The following is an 18,438-nucleotide window of genomic DNA, read 5'->3' as shown; positions in this document are numbered from 1 at the left end:
AAAAAAAAAAAAAACCTTTAATTTAAACAGAAAAATTAAAGAACTTTCTAGAAAGAATTGAAATTAATATCTTGTCCAAATAAGAATTTGAATTTCTATATATTACATAAAACATGTGCAATGGTACAGTAAAGAGATCTTTTCAACTAACAAGCTCTCAGTGGGATCAGGCAAAAACATGTTTGTCTTGGTCTAAAAGGTCTAGTCCAAGATGAGCACAACACAAGTTTTATTCCCCATGTATTTTTCAATAGAGACAATCTAAAAGGAAGAATTTTCCTATCAAACAATACATTTATGCATTCAATAAACATCAAGGGTTTCAATTTTACAGTCCCCCATTTTATGATTTACAGATACATAACCGAAAGAGGCATCGATTTTCACAAGCGAAACAGATCCATCGTGGCAAAATACAAAGACTCAATTAGCCTACTCCTGCCAATGTTATGGTATTTAATAAACAACCTTCATGTTTTAAAGAGGGACATACATTACGATATGTTACCATTATTTAAGTTAACTGCCCGTCTTCCCGAAGCAGGTGGGGCTGGTCAGTCAGCCTGCTAGAAATTTCTTGAGATGATTTGCGGAAATTCGTTATAGATGGATTCTTCGAATCACGCAGCGCTCAAACAGTTCTCCCAAGCACCATACTTAGAACAAAAGCTGCCACCGCCACTCTGCTGAGCATACTCAGAAACAACAGCACGTGCACAGACATCCCAAGTTCTTGCTATGTCCCCGAGCGACATCGGTTGTGAAAGGTTTCGCAAGGATATGCTAAATCTTGACTTGGCCTTTATTGAAAGGTCTTCATATTCCTTGCTGCAAAAAATTGATGATAGTAAGGATAATAGTCTGATAGGGACCATCGAAGCTGAAACGAATTTATCAAAATATAGTAATGGAGTTAAACAAAAAAATTACAGGGTTTTAAGCAAGAATCATAGACTCGAGTAGTAAAGTGAAAAGCAAGGCATTCACCAAAGAGAAGGAATGGACGGAAGATGATCAAATCACCCAACGTATCGTAAAAGTAAAATAAAAAAATTCAGAAAAAGGTGCAAGAGAATTCAGTTTTGCCAATTTTCAATCCCATTGCAAATTTGGGAGAATTCTTACCAACGACAGAATCTAGAGAAAATCCTAGGCATTCTATCTCTCCTAACAGTTTTCCAATTAACAGGAAGGGAAATACCCATAACAATCTTTTCCTCTAATCACCTTTGTACATATGTTAGATGCTAACTAATGTTTTAAAGCGTAAGGCATACTCTAAAGCGATGAGTCGCTTCATTGCCTCAAGGTGAGAAGCGATAAAAGGGTGTTGCTTGAATGAAGGGAGGCACACCCGATAAAATAATAAATAAATATCATTAGTAAAAATGTTCATGTAAAATAATTATACTCTACCTAAAATTATCAATAAAACTATTTAATCTCAACTAAAGTTTTTTAAGAAATATAGTAAGAAATAGTGGTTAATTAAAATAACCATTTCAAAGGTGAAGAAAAGAGACCAGAAACAACTTTAATAGATTGCACCTGGCAGTTTGGCTACCAGGTGGCAATTAATACAAACATACACCAAACACGTGAGTTGTGTATAATCCCATTTGAATTGGTACTTCTGTACTGGGGCTTGAAAATGTAAGAAAGGTAAAAAAGAGAAAAGGAGAAGATGAAAGATGATTAGAGCTGGTACGAGATTCAAGTTCTTCGATTCTTCTTCTCTGATTCTTCATGCCCTTTAATTCTTCTTCAACTGTTTAGATTCTTCTTCTCCTCCAACTCTTCTACTATAATTCTACATATTCTTTAAACATAGTTTTTCTTCCTCTTCAAACTCGAATTCTTATTTGAACTAAAGAAATAACAATGAAAAAGGGATGAATTGGGTAGGACTGATGATGAAAATGAATGGAATAACTAAGAGAGAAAAATAAAGAGGGGCATGGAGGCAACTGCCTACGCCGTTATGAACATGTTCATAGCGGCTGCATACGAGGCAAGCGCCTTACTGAAGGTGCTCGCCTTGGATGTATTTTACTTTTGTAAGTTACTGTGTAGTAACTTTCTTTTCCGGTTGTTAGTTGTTTGATTGACCAAGTATATAAGCTGATCATTTGGTTTAATGAAGGGCCGATGCTGTTCAGTTTTTAAGAAACTTCTCCTCCAACTTGTCTACACCAATAAAGTTACAGTATTTCAAGTGTAACACTACCAAAGTCTTATAACAGCATCTTCGGATGTAAAGATACAGTGGTGGACTAACGCCTAGTATACAACAGTATCCCTTTCTTTTATCATCTTTATCCTTTTTAGATATAAAAGAAAAAGCTAGTGTTGTAGACTAATGCTAGCAGGGCTTCTTTCCCGCTGTTGTGAAAGGAATGAACAAAAGTAAAGATAAGATAAAAAATTTGAGAAAGCCAATTCTTTTGTGGATTTTTGTCCTTTTTTTTTTTTTAAATTGCTTTTATGCTGAATGATTAAGCTTTTTTGTTGAGGGGTATATCCACACATGAACAAGTGTGAACAATACCCTGAGATGAAGAAATGATCTAAGAATTGAATTGAAAGTCTCCAGAATTGTCGGTTCTAAGGACATGAATCGAACTTTGAAATTGAGTCAAAATCATAGAATAGAAGGATTGAAAGATAGTTGATGTTTCAGATTTATCCTTCATGAAATATGTCCATGTGAGTCTTATATGGTCATCAATAAAAGTTACTGTTATGGTATGTTTGAAGAGTTCACAAATTTCACACGGAAGATGACTCGACTTTTTATTCATGAATAAATGAGGAAATAATTTTTCAAGATATGAAAAATTTGGGAGACCGAGACAAAAGTGCCATGAACATAACTTCGCTTTCAGAAGGCAAAGATTTAAAACTGGAAGCAGACTCGGGAATGAGACTGACAAAACTGGAAGAAGACTCACAACTAAGGCTGGAAGACAAATTTGAAGGATGATTTTACTGTAAAAGATATTGATTACTAATTAATCAACAATGCAGTAAAATAAGTAACCACATTCATTTAATGAGTTTTGATTGGTAAAATTTTAATGAAATATTATTGAGTTATTCTAGTTAAATAATTAATTGAATTGATTTTGGTAAATTAATATCAACTAGTTTAAATAATTAACTACATTCAAAATAAAATGTAAATGAATGAGGGGGGAGAAAGAGAAAACTCACCCTTTTACAAGGGCATGGAATACCTCTTATGCATAGGCGAAGAGGATGCCTGGGAATACAGTATTCTCGTGTTCAACCCAGAATTCTCTTGTACCAAATGGCCTCCTCGACCATCTCTCTACAATTTTTTTCAATCATGATGTCTAGCCAAATCAAAACCATACCCATCAAAGAAACAAGTCCAGATAGCATAAGCTAAATCACAACTCCATAGCATATGATCAAGGTCCTCTATTGCCCTCCTACAAAGAATGCAACACCTTACACGACAACTCCATCAAGTTAGCACCTTCCTTGACACTCTGACTAAGGTATTAACCCTTCCCCTATAGAAAACCTACCGAACAAAAAACTTAACCTTTCATGGAAGTGGGGTACTTGGAGAGAGTCAAATAGTAGAATCTTTAATGGGGTTGAGAGGGAATCTTTTGTTGGAATTATATTCATCTTGATTGGGACCTTGGCTTCGGAAGATCAACGCTATCAGAGTGTGGGCAGCATTAATAGAGCTTATTGATCTTTGGCAAGTTCTGGTGTTTTCTCTACCCATTCGAGGTTCCACAAACTCACTGAAACTGAAACCACCCACAATCTTAATTCTCCATGGATTAAGATGATTTGGAATTTTGGTACCCGGTTAAACTCTTCCTTTGAAGTCTTGCCCACAGTAGTCTAAATACTCGTGAGAAAATGCAAAAGAAGTTTAGGAGTCTTTGTATGTCTCCATCGACTTGCTCTTTATGCCACAAAGATGTGGACTTCAACAATCACCTTTTGCTAAATTGTAATTCTGCTAGAAGAAGCTGGAAGCAACTCTTTAGAGCTTTTGGCATCAACCTCTGTCTTCCTAATAAATTCGAGTGGCTGGTGGAAGCTCTTAGAAGTTGGCACCTCAAAGGTAAAGCTAAAATTCGATGGGGTTGTGCTGCTCCTGCCCTTTTGTGGGAGCTTTGGAAAGAACAGAATTGAAGGATCTTCGAAAATACGTCCATTTATTTCTTTGATTTTTGTAACCTTGTTCAAATTACTTCAGTCTTTTTCGTTAGTATAGCCTTAATTAAATCCTCCACAATTGAGAGGCTCTGATTAATACGTTCTTATTTTAAGAAAAAAAATAAAGGAAACAAAACTTTACCTTTGTTTCCTATCATAAATAGAGAAGTACATGCCATTTTTCTTTCTCAAATCTCCATTAACTACCCTACAATCCAATTTGACTTGATCAAACTATAGGGTGCGATTGATAAAGCATTCACGAGAGAAGGTAGACAATTGCTTGGTCAATTTGTCATATGTATATCTTCAAAGAATCAATCTGCAATCTGACAGCCTACCTAGCCTATGCTTCCATCAAAACGTAGGCATGAGGATGCACAAATACCTAAGATGATGCAACTGGTTTGGGTTTTATGCCAAATCCATGATCAAACAAGAAAAATCCATCCCAAGAGTGAGAAAACTCTCCAGAACAAAGTCTTTTTTCAATATGACTTCAAAACCTTCTAAATACAACCCTAAAGTGGCTATACATAGCCTTACAAAAAATTAAGAAGTAATTAATTAAGCCTAAAATATGAATTAAACACTATAATCCAAATTAACAAATAGACTAAGACTACTATTAAATAAATCATACAAATTCTCTAACTCTAAGTATAAATCAGATTGATTAGAATTGTCCTAAAATCAAGGATGACTTTCAAATTTTATTCCAATATAATAAAGAAACTAAGTTTATCTTGGTCCAATAGTTTAAGCTCTTGGGTCTAGTCGTGATGTAGCATGGTATGAATGCAAAATATTATGAGTTCACACTTTTGCTAAGTCATTTTCTCTAAATTTTATATTAATAATTCATGCTGATAAGTCTAGGTGCGAGAACACATATTAAACAATTGTAATCACCATAGCCCTGTTAGTTTAAGCTTTTGAATCTACTAATGGTCTATTTGTTTATCCTTCCTAGTTAGATTAGAATTAAAATGGTACATATATTTGCAATTTTGTATAGGTTTATGAAATCATTTTTTTTATTTGATGCAAATAGCCTGCTACATATATACTTTATCTGTTCTGGGAAGAGGGGTTTGTGGAAGATAGAACTGAATTTGTTTAGAAAAGGAAAACAGATGACAAACAAAAAGCAGATCCCATGTACAAACCTGACTTCAACAGGAAACTTGTCTAGGAGTACCGGAGAACAATTTGGATAATTTGTAGGAACAAGTAACCGAAGAGGCTGAATTGGAGACTGCAAAATAGAAATGCACATGTAATAAAACAGATAAATGCAGACAATGAAGATCCCGATATGCAAGAAATATGCCCACCATTTGTGCAGAAGTGTACTGGGATTTTAAGCTGGGACTGAGAGCCACAGCACTAAAAGAACACTTGACAATTGTTCCTTCACTCCCATCAGCAGCAGCCGCTAAAGCACTTGGATCAACTACTTCATCACTGATTACAACCACAGTGTCAATAAGACGCTGGTTTATTTCCCTTATTTCTTCCAGAAGAACATGATTGGCCTGCAACAGGTAAAGATATATATATAAAACTAAAATAGTAAAGCAAATGATTTAAAACTAAAGTGAGCCGATACAAGTTCAAAACAGATAATATTGTGTTGATATTCTGACATAAAGATGACGAGCAAATTGCAAGAAGCCCTAAATGCTAAACGAGCCGGACATCTTAATACATCTATAAAATACATCACAAATTTATTGCTTTCTTCCTTCCTCCTCCCTCAAAAATATTCATAAAGTCTAAAAGTATTTTAGGACCTCATATTTGTTGCTTTGTTCCTTTCCTATTCAAGTCTCTTTAGCAAAAATATATTGCATGAAGCCAATAGCACTATAACTATCTAGGAACGAGTACATAATATATCTTGAAATTAATATTCTCCAACTACAAGACACTGGACCATGAAATAAAAAATAAAAGGGACAAAATTGTAGAGGGGGACTAAAATAATGCTGATATTTTTGTTTTAATATAAAAACTACACTGTAGTAAGTATATTGATATTCAACAACAATGTACGTGACTAACACTCCCCCCACCCAGAAAAGGAAAGAAAAACAAGGAGCAAAAGTCGTAGCAAAAAAGGTATATCAAGTTCAAAATGTCAAAGTAGGTTATAAAATTAGAAGAATATTGAGAAACATCTAATACAATAATATAACTTCCTAATGAAAAAGGAGAACTATATGGTGCTAAAAAGGTGGAGCATATGTGTGACCTCTAAACATAATTAGATAACTAATGATGAAGCTTATCTATTCTTCAACTTGTGGCTCTTAACCTATCTAAACTGGCCCCCATTCATCATCACCGCCACAAGTCCTTTACAAGCATATTTGGAAGTTTGCTTGCCAAGCGAGGTTTTTCTTTTTATTAAAAAAATATATATATTTCATTGATGAATGAAATCTCCAAAGAGTACAAAATAGGCCAATAAATGGGATTGCAAAAGATTCCACCAATTAGACACAAGGAAATTTAAATTGTAACTATTGAGGGGTTGTATATTTTTACACCAAAAAAGGATATTGAAAGTAGATGATTCAAGAACATCTTTTTTTTTAAATGGAAACGGACCTCTTCATTGAGATAATGAAATAAGTACGGAGTATATAATAATACAAAGAAGAGGCAAGAAAGCTAAAGCCAAGATGATTCAAGAACATCTCTAGGGGATCTTTCTTTTCCTTTCTTTTTCCTAAAATTTCTCTCTTCCCAAATCTTCCAAAGAATGGCTCTGATAATGCTGGCTCGTAAAAGCCATTTTGTTGCCTTAAAAGGGAGATAGATAGGCTTCAAAAAAGATGCCCTTGGTTCTACCTCTCTCCACCTTGGTACTACCTTTGCAAAAAAGACAATGAATCACAGAACCATATCTTTTTCCATTGCCAATTTTCTGCTAAAATATGGACTGAACTGTTCTCTGCTGGTTGGATTACTGTCCCCCCTCTGAAACACTAAATTGGATAAGGATGCTTTTTATTGATCACCCTTTCAAGGCTACTACAAGCTCATCTTTGGTCTTGCTTAATTAGGGCTGTTTGGTGGAAGATATGGGATGAAAGAAACAACAGAATTTTCCCGATGCTGGAGAGAACCTCGAGCTGGCTATTTTCAATGGGTTTTTTTTTTTTTTTTTTTTTTTTTTTTTTTTTGTGTGTGTAAGAATTTACAACCTCTACAAAATAATGGTTTGAATTTCCTTTTTGCTAACTGGAAACAACTGCTGTATTCCCTGTAAATGGGCCTCTTTTGTATCCCTTAGGATATTTCATTCCATCAATTTGAAATTGCTTTTTGTCACCCCCCCCAAAAAAAAACAAAAAAACAAAAAAACAAAACCAATATCTAACTAAACTATTACAATGTTATTTCACCCTCATAGAACGTACAATATGTAAAATTTGTTATTACCTCAACCCTGGGCCTTTTGGCACTAGATGTTGCAGTTGACTCAAGATCAGATGTCTCAGCACCAGTCAACGGTTTAAAAACATCATTTATGCTGCCAGCTGATGAAACAACATTTAAGGGCATTGCACTCGTGTGGCGTCTCATCTTTTTGGTTCCATTTGGTCCATCGTGGGGAACAAAATTTCTTGCTTGCAGCCGACATTTTGTCATGGCAACCAGATCCTCCCCAACGGCAGCTCTCGACCCATTACCAGGGGCCGAGCCTGCTATCCTATCAATCATACTGACAACTGATCCAATGCCATTGACAGAGGAAATCAAAGCTTTAGGTGACATTGATTTAACCTGAAAACCATAGTAAGTTTACAAATGAAGAAACAATCAAGAAGAATACATAACAATTTAAACCACGAACAAATAAAATCACTCAAGGTTTTGGCTTACAGCTTTAATCAAACGTTCAAGAGGCTGCTCTGTAAAACTCGATTTGCCGGAAACGGTTGGTAATGCATTGGCACAAGCGCCCTCTGTACCACTAAACTCAGCTAGCAATGGTGAGGCAGATATCCCAGGGGTGCCAATGGCAAGAGATTGGGCTTGTGTTGCAGACACGCTAGTTTGTTGTCCCGCATTCCCAACATTTGTATGTGTTGAGACACCAGAAGTGGGTTTTTCAGATTCACCAGGCATTGGAGATGGAGCCATAGGCGTTGAAGGAGATGGTACAACAAAAGGGGAGCTTGCAGATTGCAAAGGTGTTCCAGTCTTAGTAATGGATGAAAGCAGACTTTGTTGATCGACTTGAGGAGAAGAATTTTGGGTGACTTGAGGGGATGCAGCTTGAAAGATTGGCGGAGAAATAGGAAATGAAGTTCCTGGTTTCATCTGCTGATGGGTATAAGCTGAGCGCTGAGTTGTTGGGACATGCTGAAACATCCCTGGCTTCACAGCAAGCCCCTGTCTCATTTTCAGTTCGCTAATCTCCATTTGATTAAGTTGTGACATTTGGTGCGCCTGCATTTGTGTGGGTAGCTGCTGCTTTCCTTGCTGATGTAGCTGTGACTGTTGCTGATGTAATTGTGGTTGCTGTTGCTGCGGGTGTTGCTGCTGTTGCTGCTGTTGCTGGTGCTGCAACACCTGCTGCTTCAGTCTCTGCTGCATTTGTTGTTTAAGCTGTTGTTGCGATTGCAGCATCTGTTGCGGATCCTGTTGTTTCAGATGTTGATGTTGAAGCATATTAGGATTTGATTGAAGAGAATTGATGTTTGGCTGCAGAGAGTTCACCCCATTTTGTGATGGCAAAGAACTATTATTTGCCCGTTGGGAATTGTTTGCAGGATTCTGTTGCAAAGACCCAACAGCAACCTGCTGCAATGAGCTCAGTGAATTACCTTGTCCTGATTCCAAACTGGAACCAGGCTGCATTGGGATCGTCATGTTTTGTTGTGCTGCTGATCCTGAAAAAGTTGGAAGAGAATTATGCTGCATATTGTTCATATTGTTCTGCTGCACTGGAGCCACAGAACCTTGCATGTTTGCAGAATGCAGTTGGGAATTAATTTGATTTTCAGGAGACTGTAACGGGGTCATCTGTGATTGTGACTGCTGTATGGATTGCATGTGAGAGGGAGGATGTTGTCCCGGCGGTAGTGTAGAGATTCGATTCCTTGGCCTATTGGAATTTAAAAAACTAACAATCTGCTTCTCATAATGGCCTATCTTATCTTTCAATTCAAGTGTGATATTATTTTTTGAAACCTGTAAGAATGTCAAAAGGCGTTCCAAAATGCCCTTAAATGCCTTCAATTTATTTAGCTGCTCTATCTTTGGTTGTTGTGGAAGACTTTCAAACTGGGCAATAAAATATCAAATTACGCAATATCAGTGCATACTAATAGAGGGAATGAGAGAAACTACAATGCGAGTGAAAGTGTAGGATATTCGACAGCTGAAGTGGAAAACATTTTTGCAATGCATGTAGATATATTAGGAGTGTCATTCAAACCGCAAAAACCGAACTGAACCAAACCGAAAACTCAGTGAAATCGAAAAATACAGTTTGATCCGGTTTGAAGAAATTTTGAAACCAAATTAATTCGATTCGGTTCGGTTTCAATTTCAAAAACCGAATTAATCCGGTTCGGTTCTGTTTCAATTTCGAAAACCGAATTTGAAACCGAACCAAGCCGTTTTTAACTAATATATATTTTATTTATTTATATATTTATATATTTAAAAAAAGAGTAAAACTGGATTTAAAACTTTTTAATTTAAAGAACAAAACCGAACCAAACCGAACCGTTTTATAATTAAAAAAATATATAACATAGATTTTTTAAAAATTCCAAAACCGAATTTAAAACCAAACCGAACCGCATACATGCGGTGCGGTTCGATTCGGTTCCACATATTAGAAAAATCGGTTCGGTCCGGTGACCACCAAACCGTTTCCACCCCTAAGATATATGAACAAAAGGTGATAGATCAATGAAGTCATCCCTCAATGAAGATTAAGCTACTACCACAATCAATAATATCAAAAGTCAAATGCTCTAGGATATACATGTAGAATCACATACCTGATGCACTTTAGGAAGAATTTTATGGTACATTTCTTTCAATTCAAAAAAGTACAAGTCCTTCATAGCTTTAATCTACAAAAAAGGAGGAGAAGAAGAAGATGGAGAAAGAAGAAGTTAAACAACATTTTTAAGAATTTGAAAAAAAATACATATCCTAAAGAAAGTAGAGTCGCCCTTGACAAAAATAAATAAATAAATAATCCCCACATTAAAGCGCCTTATCAGACACAATCTTCCAATTAATCAAACAGGTAACACCCTCCTATATCACACCTTTTGACAAAAGATACCTAAGAAACTCAATCCTCTAACACTTGGACGCCTCAAACACATAAATAAGTAATTAGGAAAGTTAAAGCGTAACAAAGAAAGCAGGATGATCCCACCTCCATTAAACTATGCTTTGATGGCTTTAGAAACAATACTCTCCAAAACCAGATTCTAAAACATCAAACATGAACTTCCAAGCAGTTGGAAGACTAAATAATCAACGGTCAAAGACCAAACAACTACTTTAAAACCAAAGTCCTCAGCCACACTGCTGACTTCTTAATCAATGCAGTCTTCATCGATGCAACCAATTAATACCCACAATCATGGATCTAGTCTCATTCACCTTAGGCCCAAATGTCTTTTCAAAGATATAAATGATTTTGAAGAAATTGTTGATCCTCCCTACTCAAATATTGAGAAAACAAGAGTATCGTCAGCAATTATATAAATATTAAACCCTTTCTCAAGAAGGCACCCAAAGCAACTGGCCACTACCAGTCCCAATAAGACAGAGAACAATCAAGACCACGTTCAGAGGGATATCCTCCAACCACATGTCTTCCCAAAAGTAAGTACGAGACCATTACCCTCAATACAATTAAGGAATTGAGAAAAAAAAAGGGAGATTATCGGAAATGTCCTTGAAAGAATTTCTAGTAATACTTCTTATTGCCCCTTTCGTGCGCCAAGTAAACAGATTGGGACCATATTTGTGAATGGAATGTTGGACGCGATAATCAAAGTAATCCAGCTAGTTAATTGGGAAAAATCAGCGCGTTGTATGGCATTAATGTGGATGATGAAAATTTGTCTACTTCTCCACGTCTTCATAGTAGGTTGAAACATTGCCTTTTTATATCTTGGCCTTCCTCTGGGTGGATTCCCTAAGAAAATTTCGTTTTGGCAGCCTATTGACAAAATTCAGAAGAGATTAGACCGATGGGAACCCTTCAATTTATCCCATGGAGGAAGACTTACTGTGAAGCATGGTCTTGGAAGTGTTTGGAGGCTTAAAATATAGAAACTTGGAACTATTGGCTAAATGGGGTGGAGGTTATCTCAGAGGTCCGGTTCGCTCAGGTGAGACCCAGTTGGAAAATTTGGTACGAGTCTTTCAAACCCCATGGATTAGCATTTCTAAAGTTTGGTTTCAAGTCGAAGTCTTTGCTATTCTTAAACTTGGTGATGGTAAAAGAATCTCTTTATGGGAAAGATTCTTGGCTTGACAATTCTTTTTAATAGAATCTATTCATAGAGAAAAAAATGAAATAATACAAGGCGTAAAAAAAAAGAAGTCCACAAAAAGCACCCCACTAAAGAAAGTATTTCCAACTAAGTAAGATGTTGCCTAGGGAATAATTACAAAAGAAGGTTCAAAACCGACACCCAAAGCAAAACATGAAACCTCACCAATGACCAAACCTCACTCAACCTGTTCAAACCTCTGAAAACTCTAGTGTTCCTCTCCTCCAGATATCCCACAACAAAGCGCACACCCCACAAAACCACAAAAAAAGAAAAAAGCCCTTCCTCTCTGAAAGGCGAATGGAAAAGGAACTCCCGATCATTGCACAAATGTTCCTCTGGCCACCTACCTAAACATCAAACTCCCGCAAGAAACAAATCCACACAGACCTCGTACAGGACAGCCCCAAAGAAGGTGATTCAGGTCTTCCTCCGCCTTCCGGTACAGCAAAAAGGACCCACTAACGAAATCATCTTCCCAACAAGTCTATCCAAAGTATTCACACGGTCTAGCAAAATATGCTAGGTAAAGAACTTGGTTTTCTTTGATATATTAATCCTCCAAACCACATCAAAGACCGACTCATTAATAGGAGAAAGATCCAACGACAAGTGAATAATTACAACTAAGTAAGATATTGCCTAGTGAATAATTACAAGAAGTCTTCGAAACTGAAGTCAAAGAAACATGGAACCTCACCAAGGACCAAACCTCACCAAGGTCCCTATACCCACCTCGAAACACTTTATTGTTCCTCTCCCCCAAATATCCCACAACAAAGCACACGCCCCCAAGAACCACAAAAAACGACCTTTATTTTTTAAAGATGGGCGGAGAAGAAACTCCCCAATCATCAAACGAATGTCCCTGTAGCGAGCAAGCACAAATCAAACTTCTGAAAGAAATAATTTCACACAAACATCACAAGTTGACATTCTCAGAGAAGGTGATCTAGATTTTCCTCCGCCTTCCAATAAAAGATACAACAAAAAGGACCCATTAACGAAGACATCTTTCTCGAGAGCCTATCCATCGTGTTCACACGACCGAGCAAACTTGCCAAGAAAATAACTTGACTTTCTTTGGAATCTTAATCCTCCACAAAACATCAAAAACCAACTCCACATTAGGTGAAGGATCAAATAAAATCCTAAAGAAAATTTAGAAAAGATGGGAAAATTATTTCAGTATCAAAGGAGGAAGAGTAAGGGCAATATGGGAAAATTTAGAAAAGATGAATGTGCTTCGGTTGAGAAGGTGGGGACCACGCCGACTGGGGACCCTTAGTTAGTTAGGGAATTTGTGATATGTTAAAAGGGAAGAGGAGAGAACGGGGAGGTTTGTGAATATTTTGTAGTTGTGTGATTGAGTAGAGTTTTCCTTTCATCTGTGAGGGAAAGCAGTAGAACTATCTTTACTTTTGGCATATTTACTCTTTCAGTTCTTGAATTCAATAAAACTCCATTCCCAGTTTGGTATTCTATCAGAAAAGCCCATAAAATGGAGATTTTTTCTTGAAATATTTTCTAGCAAAAGTTAGTGAAAAATGAAGATTTTGTTCTCTAAAGATCCTCCAAATTTGGAGGAATTAAAAGTAAAATTGTTAAAGAAATGTGGTGGTATTCCATTGATTGCTAAGATGATGGGAGAGACTCAATTAAAAATTTCAAGACAGAGTAAAAATACAGATCAACAACAGAAAGAAGAAGAAAAAGAAGATGATGATGGTGAAATTCATAGAGAAAAATTAAGAATCAAAGGCTTTGATTTCTCTTTGGTTTCTCATTTTATATAATCATATTTTTGCAAGAAATATAGTAGGTTAATTGTTGTTCATTACCAAAGAAAGAACGAAAGAAAAACAAGTCTTTAGGTTAAATGAAACCCACACATAACCTAAAGACTCGGTCTTTACAGATGTAGCCACCTGTAGGATGGAATTAAGACTCAAATCACTGGACTTTTAGTTATAGAGTATTTTCCCCAAAGCTTACTACTCAAAAGTGACCCCTTATCTACGTGATAGCCAAATCTTTTGCTTACTGTTGAAATTAGGGTTTTGCACTCTAGGGGCAATTTTTGTTTTTTTATTGTACCCTAGGGCTTCCCTGTTCTCTATTTTAAGCTGTTGGTCTGTTGTATTCTTGTATCGTATTTCTAATAAGAATCCCCTTATCCCGTGGTTTTTTTCCCTAATTTAGGGTTTTCCACGTAAAATCTTGGCGTGTGTTATTTTCCTTTCCCTTACTCTATTTTCATCATGGTATCAGAGCATGGAGACGAAACCCTGGCCACCATCAAGGAAAATCCAACAGGAGAATCCCAAACCCAATAACCCAGATATAACCAGTATTTATCCAAAAAGCCATTACAGGTACTTCCAAACCCCCTTCTTCCCCACTTTCGTGAAGACCAGTCGTCGTCACCGGCTTCCTTTGCAGACGGAATAACCGCCGCCAGACCGAGCAACGGTGACTAGCGAACCAGCAGCTATCCATCTCGTCGACCGCGCGCAAATGAAGACGGACCATCTGGTTTCGAACGTGCGCAGACGAGGGCGACCAGCGACCGGCTTACATGAAATCTGTCCGGCCGATCTCAGACGCTGCCGACCGATGCCGGACCAGCCCAATTGCTATACCAGCGCCGACCGGTCCAGATCCCATGATGCCCAACGCCGACCAGTCCAGTTCCCGTCCGTTGGGGTTGCCGCCAGCCTTCTCCTCTCAGATCGGCATCTCATCTCAACCTCTGCCGCACCAAAGGACATATGGAAGAAGTATGGGTATTTTCCAACCAGGTATGAGCAACCGAATGGAGCAGTTTTTGCCGATCATGGATGAGTTTGGAGAGGGTGAGTCTTCATCATACCACCAAGACCAAGGAAATATAATCCAAGATCAAGTTACCCAGTTGCAGTTGCAGATTAAACGACAGAACGAGATGTTTCAACAACAGCTTGTTGCTACTGGGGAAGCCCTGGGATCGACATCCAAAATCCAACCAGATCTAAACCCATACCCTGAAAACTCAGTAACTTCGTTCCTTACTTACCCCTTAAATTTATGTGCTGGAACTATAGGCAATTCTTCTGGAATTATTATGGGAGAAAAGTTGAATGGTGATAATTACTTCTCTTGGTCCCAATCTATTAAAATGGCCCTTGAGGGCCGTCACAAATTTGGATATCTGACAGGTGAAATACCAAAACCAAGAATCGGTGATCCCTAAGAGCGAATGTGGAAAGGAGAGGATTCTTTGTTGAGATCGATTTTGATTGGAAGTATGGAACCTCAGGTTGAAAAACCTATATTGTATGCAGCTACAGCCTGTGATATTTGGGAGGCAGCCCAGAAACTCTACTCCAGGAGACAGAATGCCTCTCGATTATATACTCTACGTAGGCAGGTCCATGAATGCAAACAGGGAACGATGGACGTTACTGCTAACTTTAACAAGCTGTCTCTGTTGTGGCAAGAGATGGATTTGTGCCGTGAAATGATTTGGAACTGTCCTTGTGGAGGAGTGTTACATTATCGGTTTGAAGAAACGGATCGCATGTATGACTTTCTTGCAGGACTCAACTCTAAATTTGATACAGTGCGAAGTCATATATTGTGGACCAGACCTATACCATCCCTAATGGAAGTCTGTTCTGAAGTTCGCCTGAAAGAAGATAGGTCGAGGGCCATGAACAGTACACCTGTAACACCAACAAATTCTGCTGTTTTCAAAACATCAGGCCCTGTCCAAGATAAACAGAACAATAAGCCGGCCCTAGTGTGTGAACATTGCAAAAAACCCTGTCACACTAAAGATCAGTGCTGGAAACTTCACGGCCGACCGCCAAATGGTAAGAAACGACAGCCAAGCTGGGCTCTTGTAGGTGAATCTGTTACCGGAGATACTCAGACTCAGAACCAGGAAACTACTCAGAGCACTACTACTACAGTGGGTGTAAGTGCAATCGCTCATACAGGTACTTTTCACTCCTTTGGCCTTGTGAGTATAACTAGTAATAAACCGTGGATATTAGACTCAAGAGCCACAAATCACTTAACTGGCTCTTCTAATCAATTTTTATCTTATCAACCTGGTGCTGGAAATGAAAGAATCAGAATTGCAGATGGGTCCTTTGCCCCCGTTGCTGGAAAAGGACAGGTGTCACCCTTTGCCGACTTAATACTCCAAGATGTTACATGTGCCAAAAGTGTCTTACAATCTGTTATCTATTAGTAAAACTTACCAGAGATTTGAGGTGTCGTGTTATCTTCTCACCTGATGATGTTGTTTTTCAGGATCTGAACTCAGGGATGACGATTGGCACTGCCCGACATGACAGGGGACTCTATTTCCTCACTAAAGAAGCTTCCTTTAGGATATGTGATAGGACTAGTTTGTTTTCTTCCCATTTTTCTGTTTCTGAAACTGATTATATGTTATGGCATTATTGCCTTGGCCATCCTAATTTCCAATATATGAATTATTTGTTTCCTCGTCTTTTTCGCAACATTAATATTTCTAAATTGAAATGCGTTGTGTGTGTCCAGGCCAAACAACCTCGTGTTTCTTTCTCTTCTAAGCCCTATAAGCCCTCTAAACCGTTTACTCTATTCCATAGCGATGTTTGGGATCCTTCACCAGTCACTACCATAACTGGGAAGCGTTGGTTTATAACCTTTATTGATGATCATACTCGACTAACCTGGGTTTTCCTTCTGACAGATAAGTCAAAAGTCACTTCAGTTTTCCAACAATTTTACAATTCTATAGAAACCCAGTTCAACGCCAAAATCATTATTCTCCGGAGTGATAATGGTCGAGAATACCTTAGTAACGCCTTACGCGAATTCCTTGTCTCCAAAGGTGTTGTCCATCAGAGTTCCTGGGCGTACACTCCTCAACAAAATGGAGTGGCCGAACGGAAAAACCGTCACCTTGTTGAAGTTGCCCGCTCACTTATGTTGTCAACTTCTCTTCCCTCTTATTTGTGGGGTGATGCTATCTTGACAGCAGCCTATCTAATAAACCGCATGTCATCCCAGGCCCTAAAATTCCAAACCCCCTTAGATTTCTTCAAAAAGTCTTACCCAAATTCCAGACTTCTTTCTGATGTACCCCTTCGTGTCTTTGGCTGTGTGGTGTTCGTCCATACACACGGACCTAACCGTACCAAGTTTACCCCTTGAGCACAAAAATGCGTTTTTGTAGGGTACCATCTACATCAGTGTGGGTACAAGTGTTATCACCCACCCCCCTTTCCAGAAAATACTTTGCTGTCTCTATGGATGTGACATTCTTTGAAAACCATCCATTCTTTCCCAATGGTTCTCTTCAGGGGGAGCATTCCAATGAAGAAATCAATTGGGGTCCCAGCCTTTCTGCCTTACCTGAACCTGAACCCATCCTTGATGTCAGTATCAATACTAATGCACCTATCCTCCCAACCAAACAAGTCCCTTGGATCACATACTATAGGAAGAATCTCAGGAAGGAAATAGCGCCGCCTGTTATCTCTCCGACTCCAGTTCATGAGTCTGAACAGAGATCAGTTCCAAGTACTAGTAGTCCTATCCCTGATCATGATAATAAATGTGATAAAACTGATGTTGATGACATTGTTATTTCAGACGATGATACCTCAGAAATTAACCGATTGAAGGCAAAGATCGCTGAGGAATTCGAGATCAAGGACCTTGGAAAACTAAGATACTTCCTTGGAATGGAAGTAGCTCGATCGAGAGAAGGAATTTCAGTTTCCCAACGGAAGTATACTCTGGACTTGCTTAAGGAAACAGGTATGACGGGCTGCAAACCAGTTGATACCCTTATAAAAGCAAATGCAAAGTTAAGTAATATGAGTAAAGATGTTCCAGTAAGCAAAGAAAAGATATCAGCGACTTGATGGGAAATTAATATATGTATCTCATACTAGACCTGACATCACTTATGCAGTGAGTATGGTAAGTCAATTCATGCAGTCTCCATACGAAGAACACATGAGGGCAGTAGAGCGCATTTTGAGATATCTGAAAACCTCTCCAGGGAAAGACTTGATGTTCAAAAAAACTGAAAAGCGATGCATCGAAGCTTACACAGATGCTGATTGGGCAGGATCTGTAGTAGACAGAAAATCAACATCAGGGTATTGTACCTTTGTGTGGGGCAACCTTATTACATGGAGAAGCAAAAAGCAAGGTGTCGTTGCCAGAAGTAGTGCCGAGGCAGAATACAAGACCATGAGTCTGGGAATCTGTGAAGAGATCTGGCTTGAAAAAGTTTTGAAAGGCCTTGATCAAGAGCATAACGGTCCAATGAAACTCTACTGTGATAATATAGCGGCCATAAGCATAGCAAATAACCCTGTTCAACATGACAGAACAAAGCATGTGGAGATTGATCGGCATTTTATCAAGGAAAGACTTGATAGTGGCAACATTTGTGTTCCTTATATTCCTTCCAATCAACAGATTGCAGATGTCCTAACAAAGGGACTACCTAGACAGATGTTTGACGCATGTGCGAGCAAGTTGGGTCTTATTGACATCTACGCCCCAACTTGAGGGGGAGTGTTGAAATTAGGGTTTTGCACTCTAGGGGCAATTTTGTCTTTTTCATTGTACCCTAGGGCTTCCCTGTTCTCTATTTAAGCTGTTGGTCTGTTGTATTTCTTTGTAT

The 18,438-nt window shown here is 38.2% G+C and overlaps 1 protein-coding gene across 1 annotated transcript; it reads right to left on the bottom strand.

Annotated features, from left to right (window-relative positions):
* Positions 1–214: 214 nt before the first annotated feature.
* On the bottom strand, positions 215–17,691 carry LOC120077816 (mediator of RNA polymerase II transcription subunit 15a-like). The gene is made up of 7 exons (XM_039031878.1): positions 17,401–17,691; positions 10,239–10,313; positions 8,104–9,510; positions 7,660–8,004; positions 5,544–5,744; positions 5,376–5,464; positions 215–828 (listed from the first exon to the last, which is right to left on the bottom strand). Exons 2-7 carry the CDS (start codon positions 10,302–10,304, stop codon positions 621–623), a joined length of 2,316 nt encoding a protein of 771 aa, XP_038887806.1. The 5' UTR covers positions 10,305–10,313; positions 17,401–17,691; the 3' UTR covers positions 215–620.
* Between the last annotated feature and the right edge of the window lie 747 nt (positions 17,692–18,438).

This window comes from Benincasa hispida, chromosome 5 (genome assembly GCF_009727055.1).
Source record: "Benincasa hispida cultivar B227 chromosome 5, ASM972705v1, whole genome shotgun sequence".
Taxonomy (NCBI): Eukaryota; Viridiplantae; Streptophyta; class Magnoliopsida; order Cucurbitales; family Cucurbitaceae; genus Benincasa; species Benincasa hispida.
The sequence above is the reverse complement of the archived record's forward strand: the minus strand, read 5'-3'. Positions and strand labels throughout refer to the sequence as shown.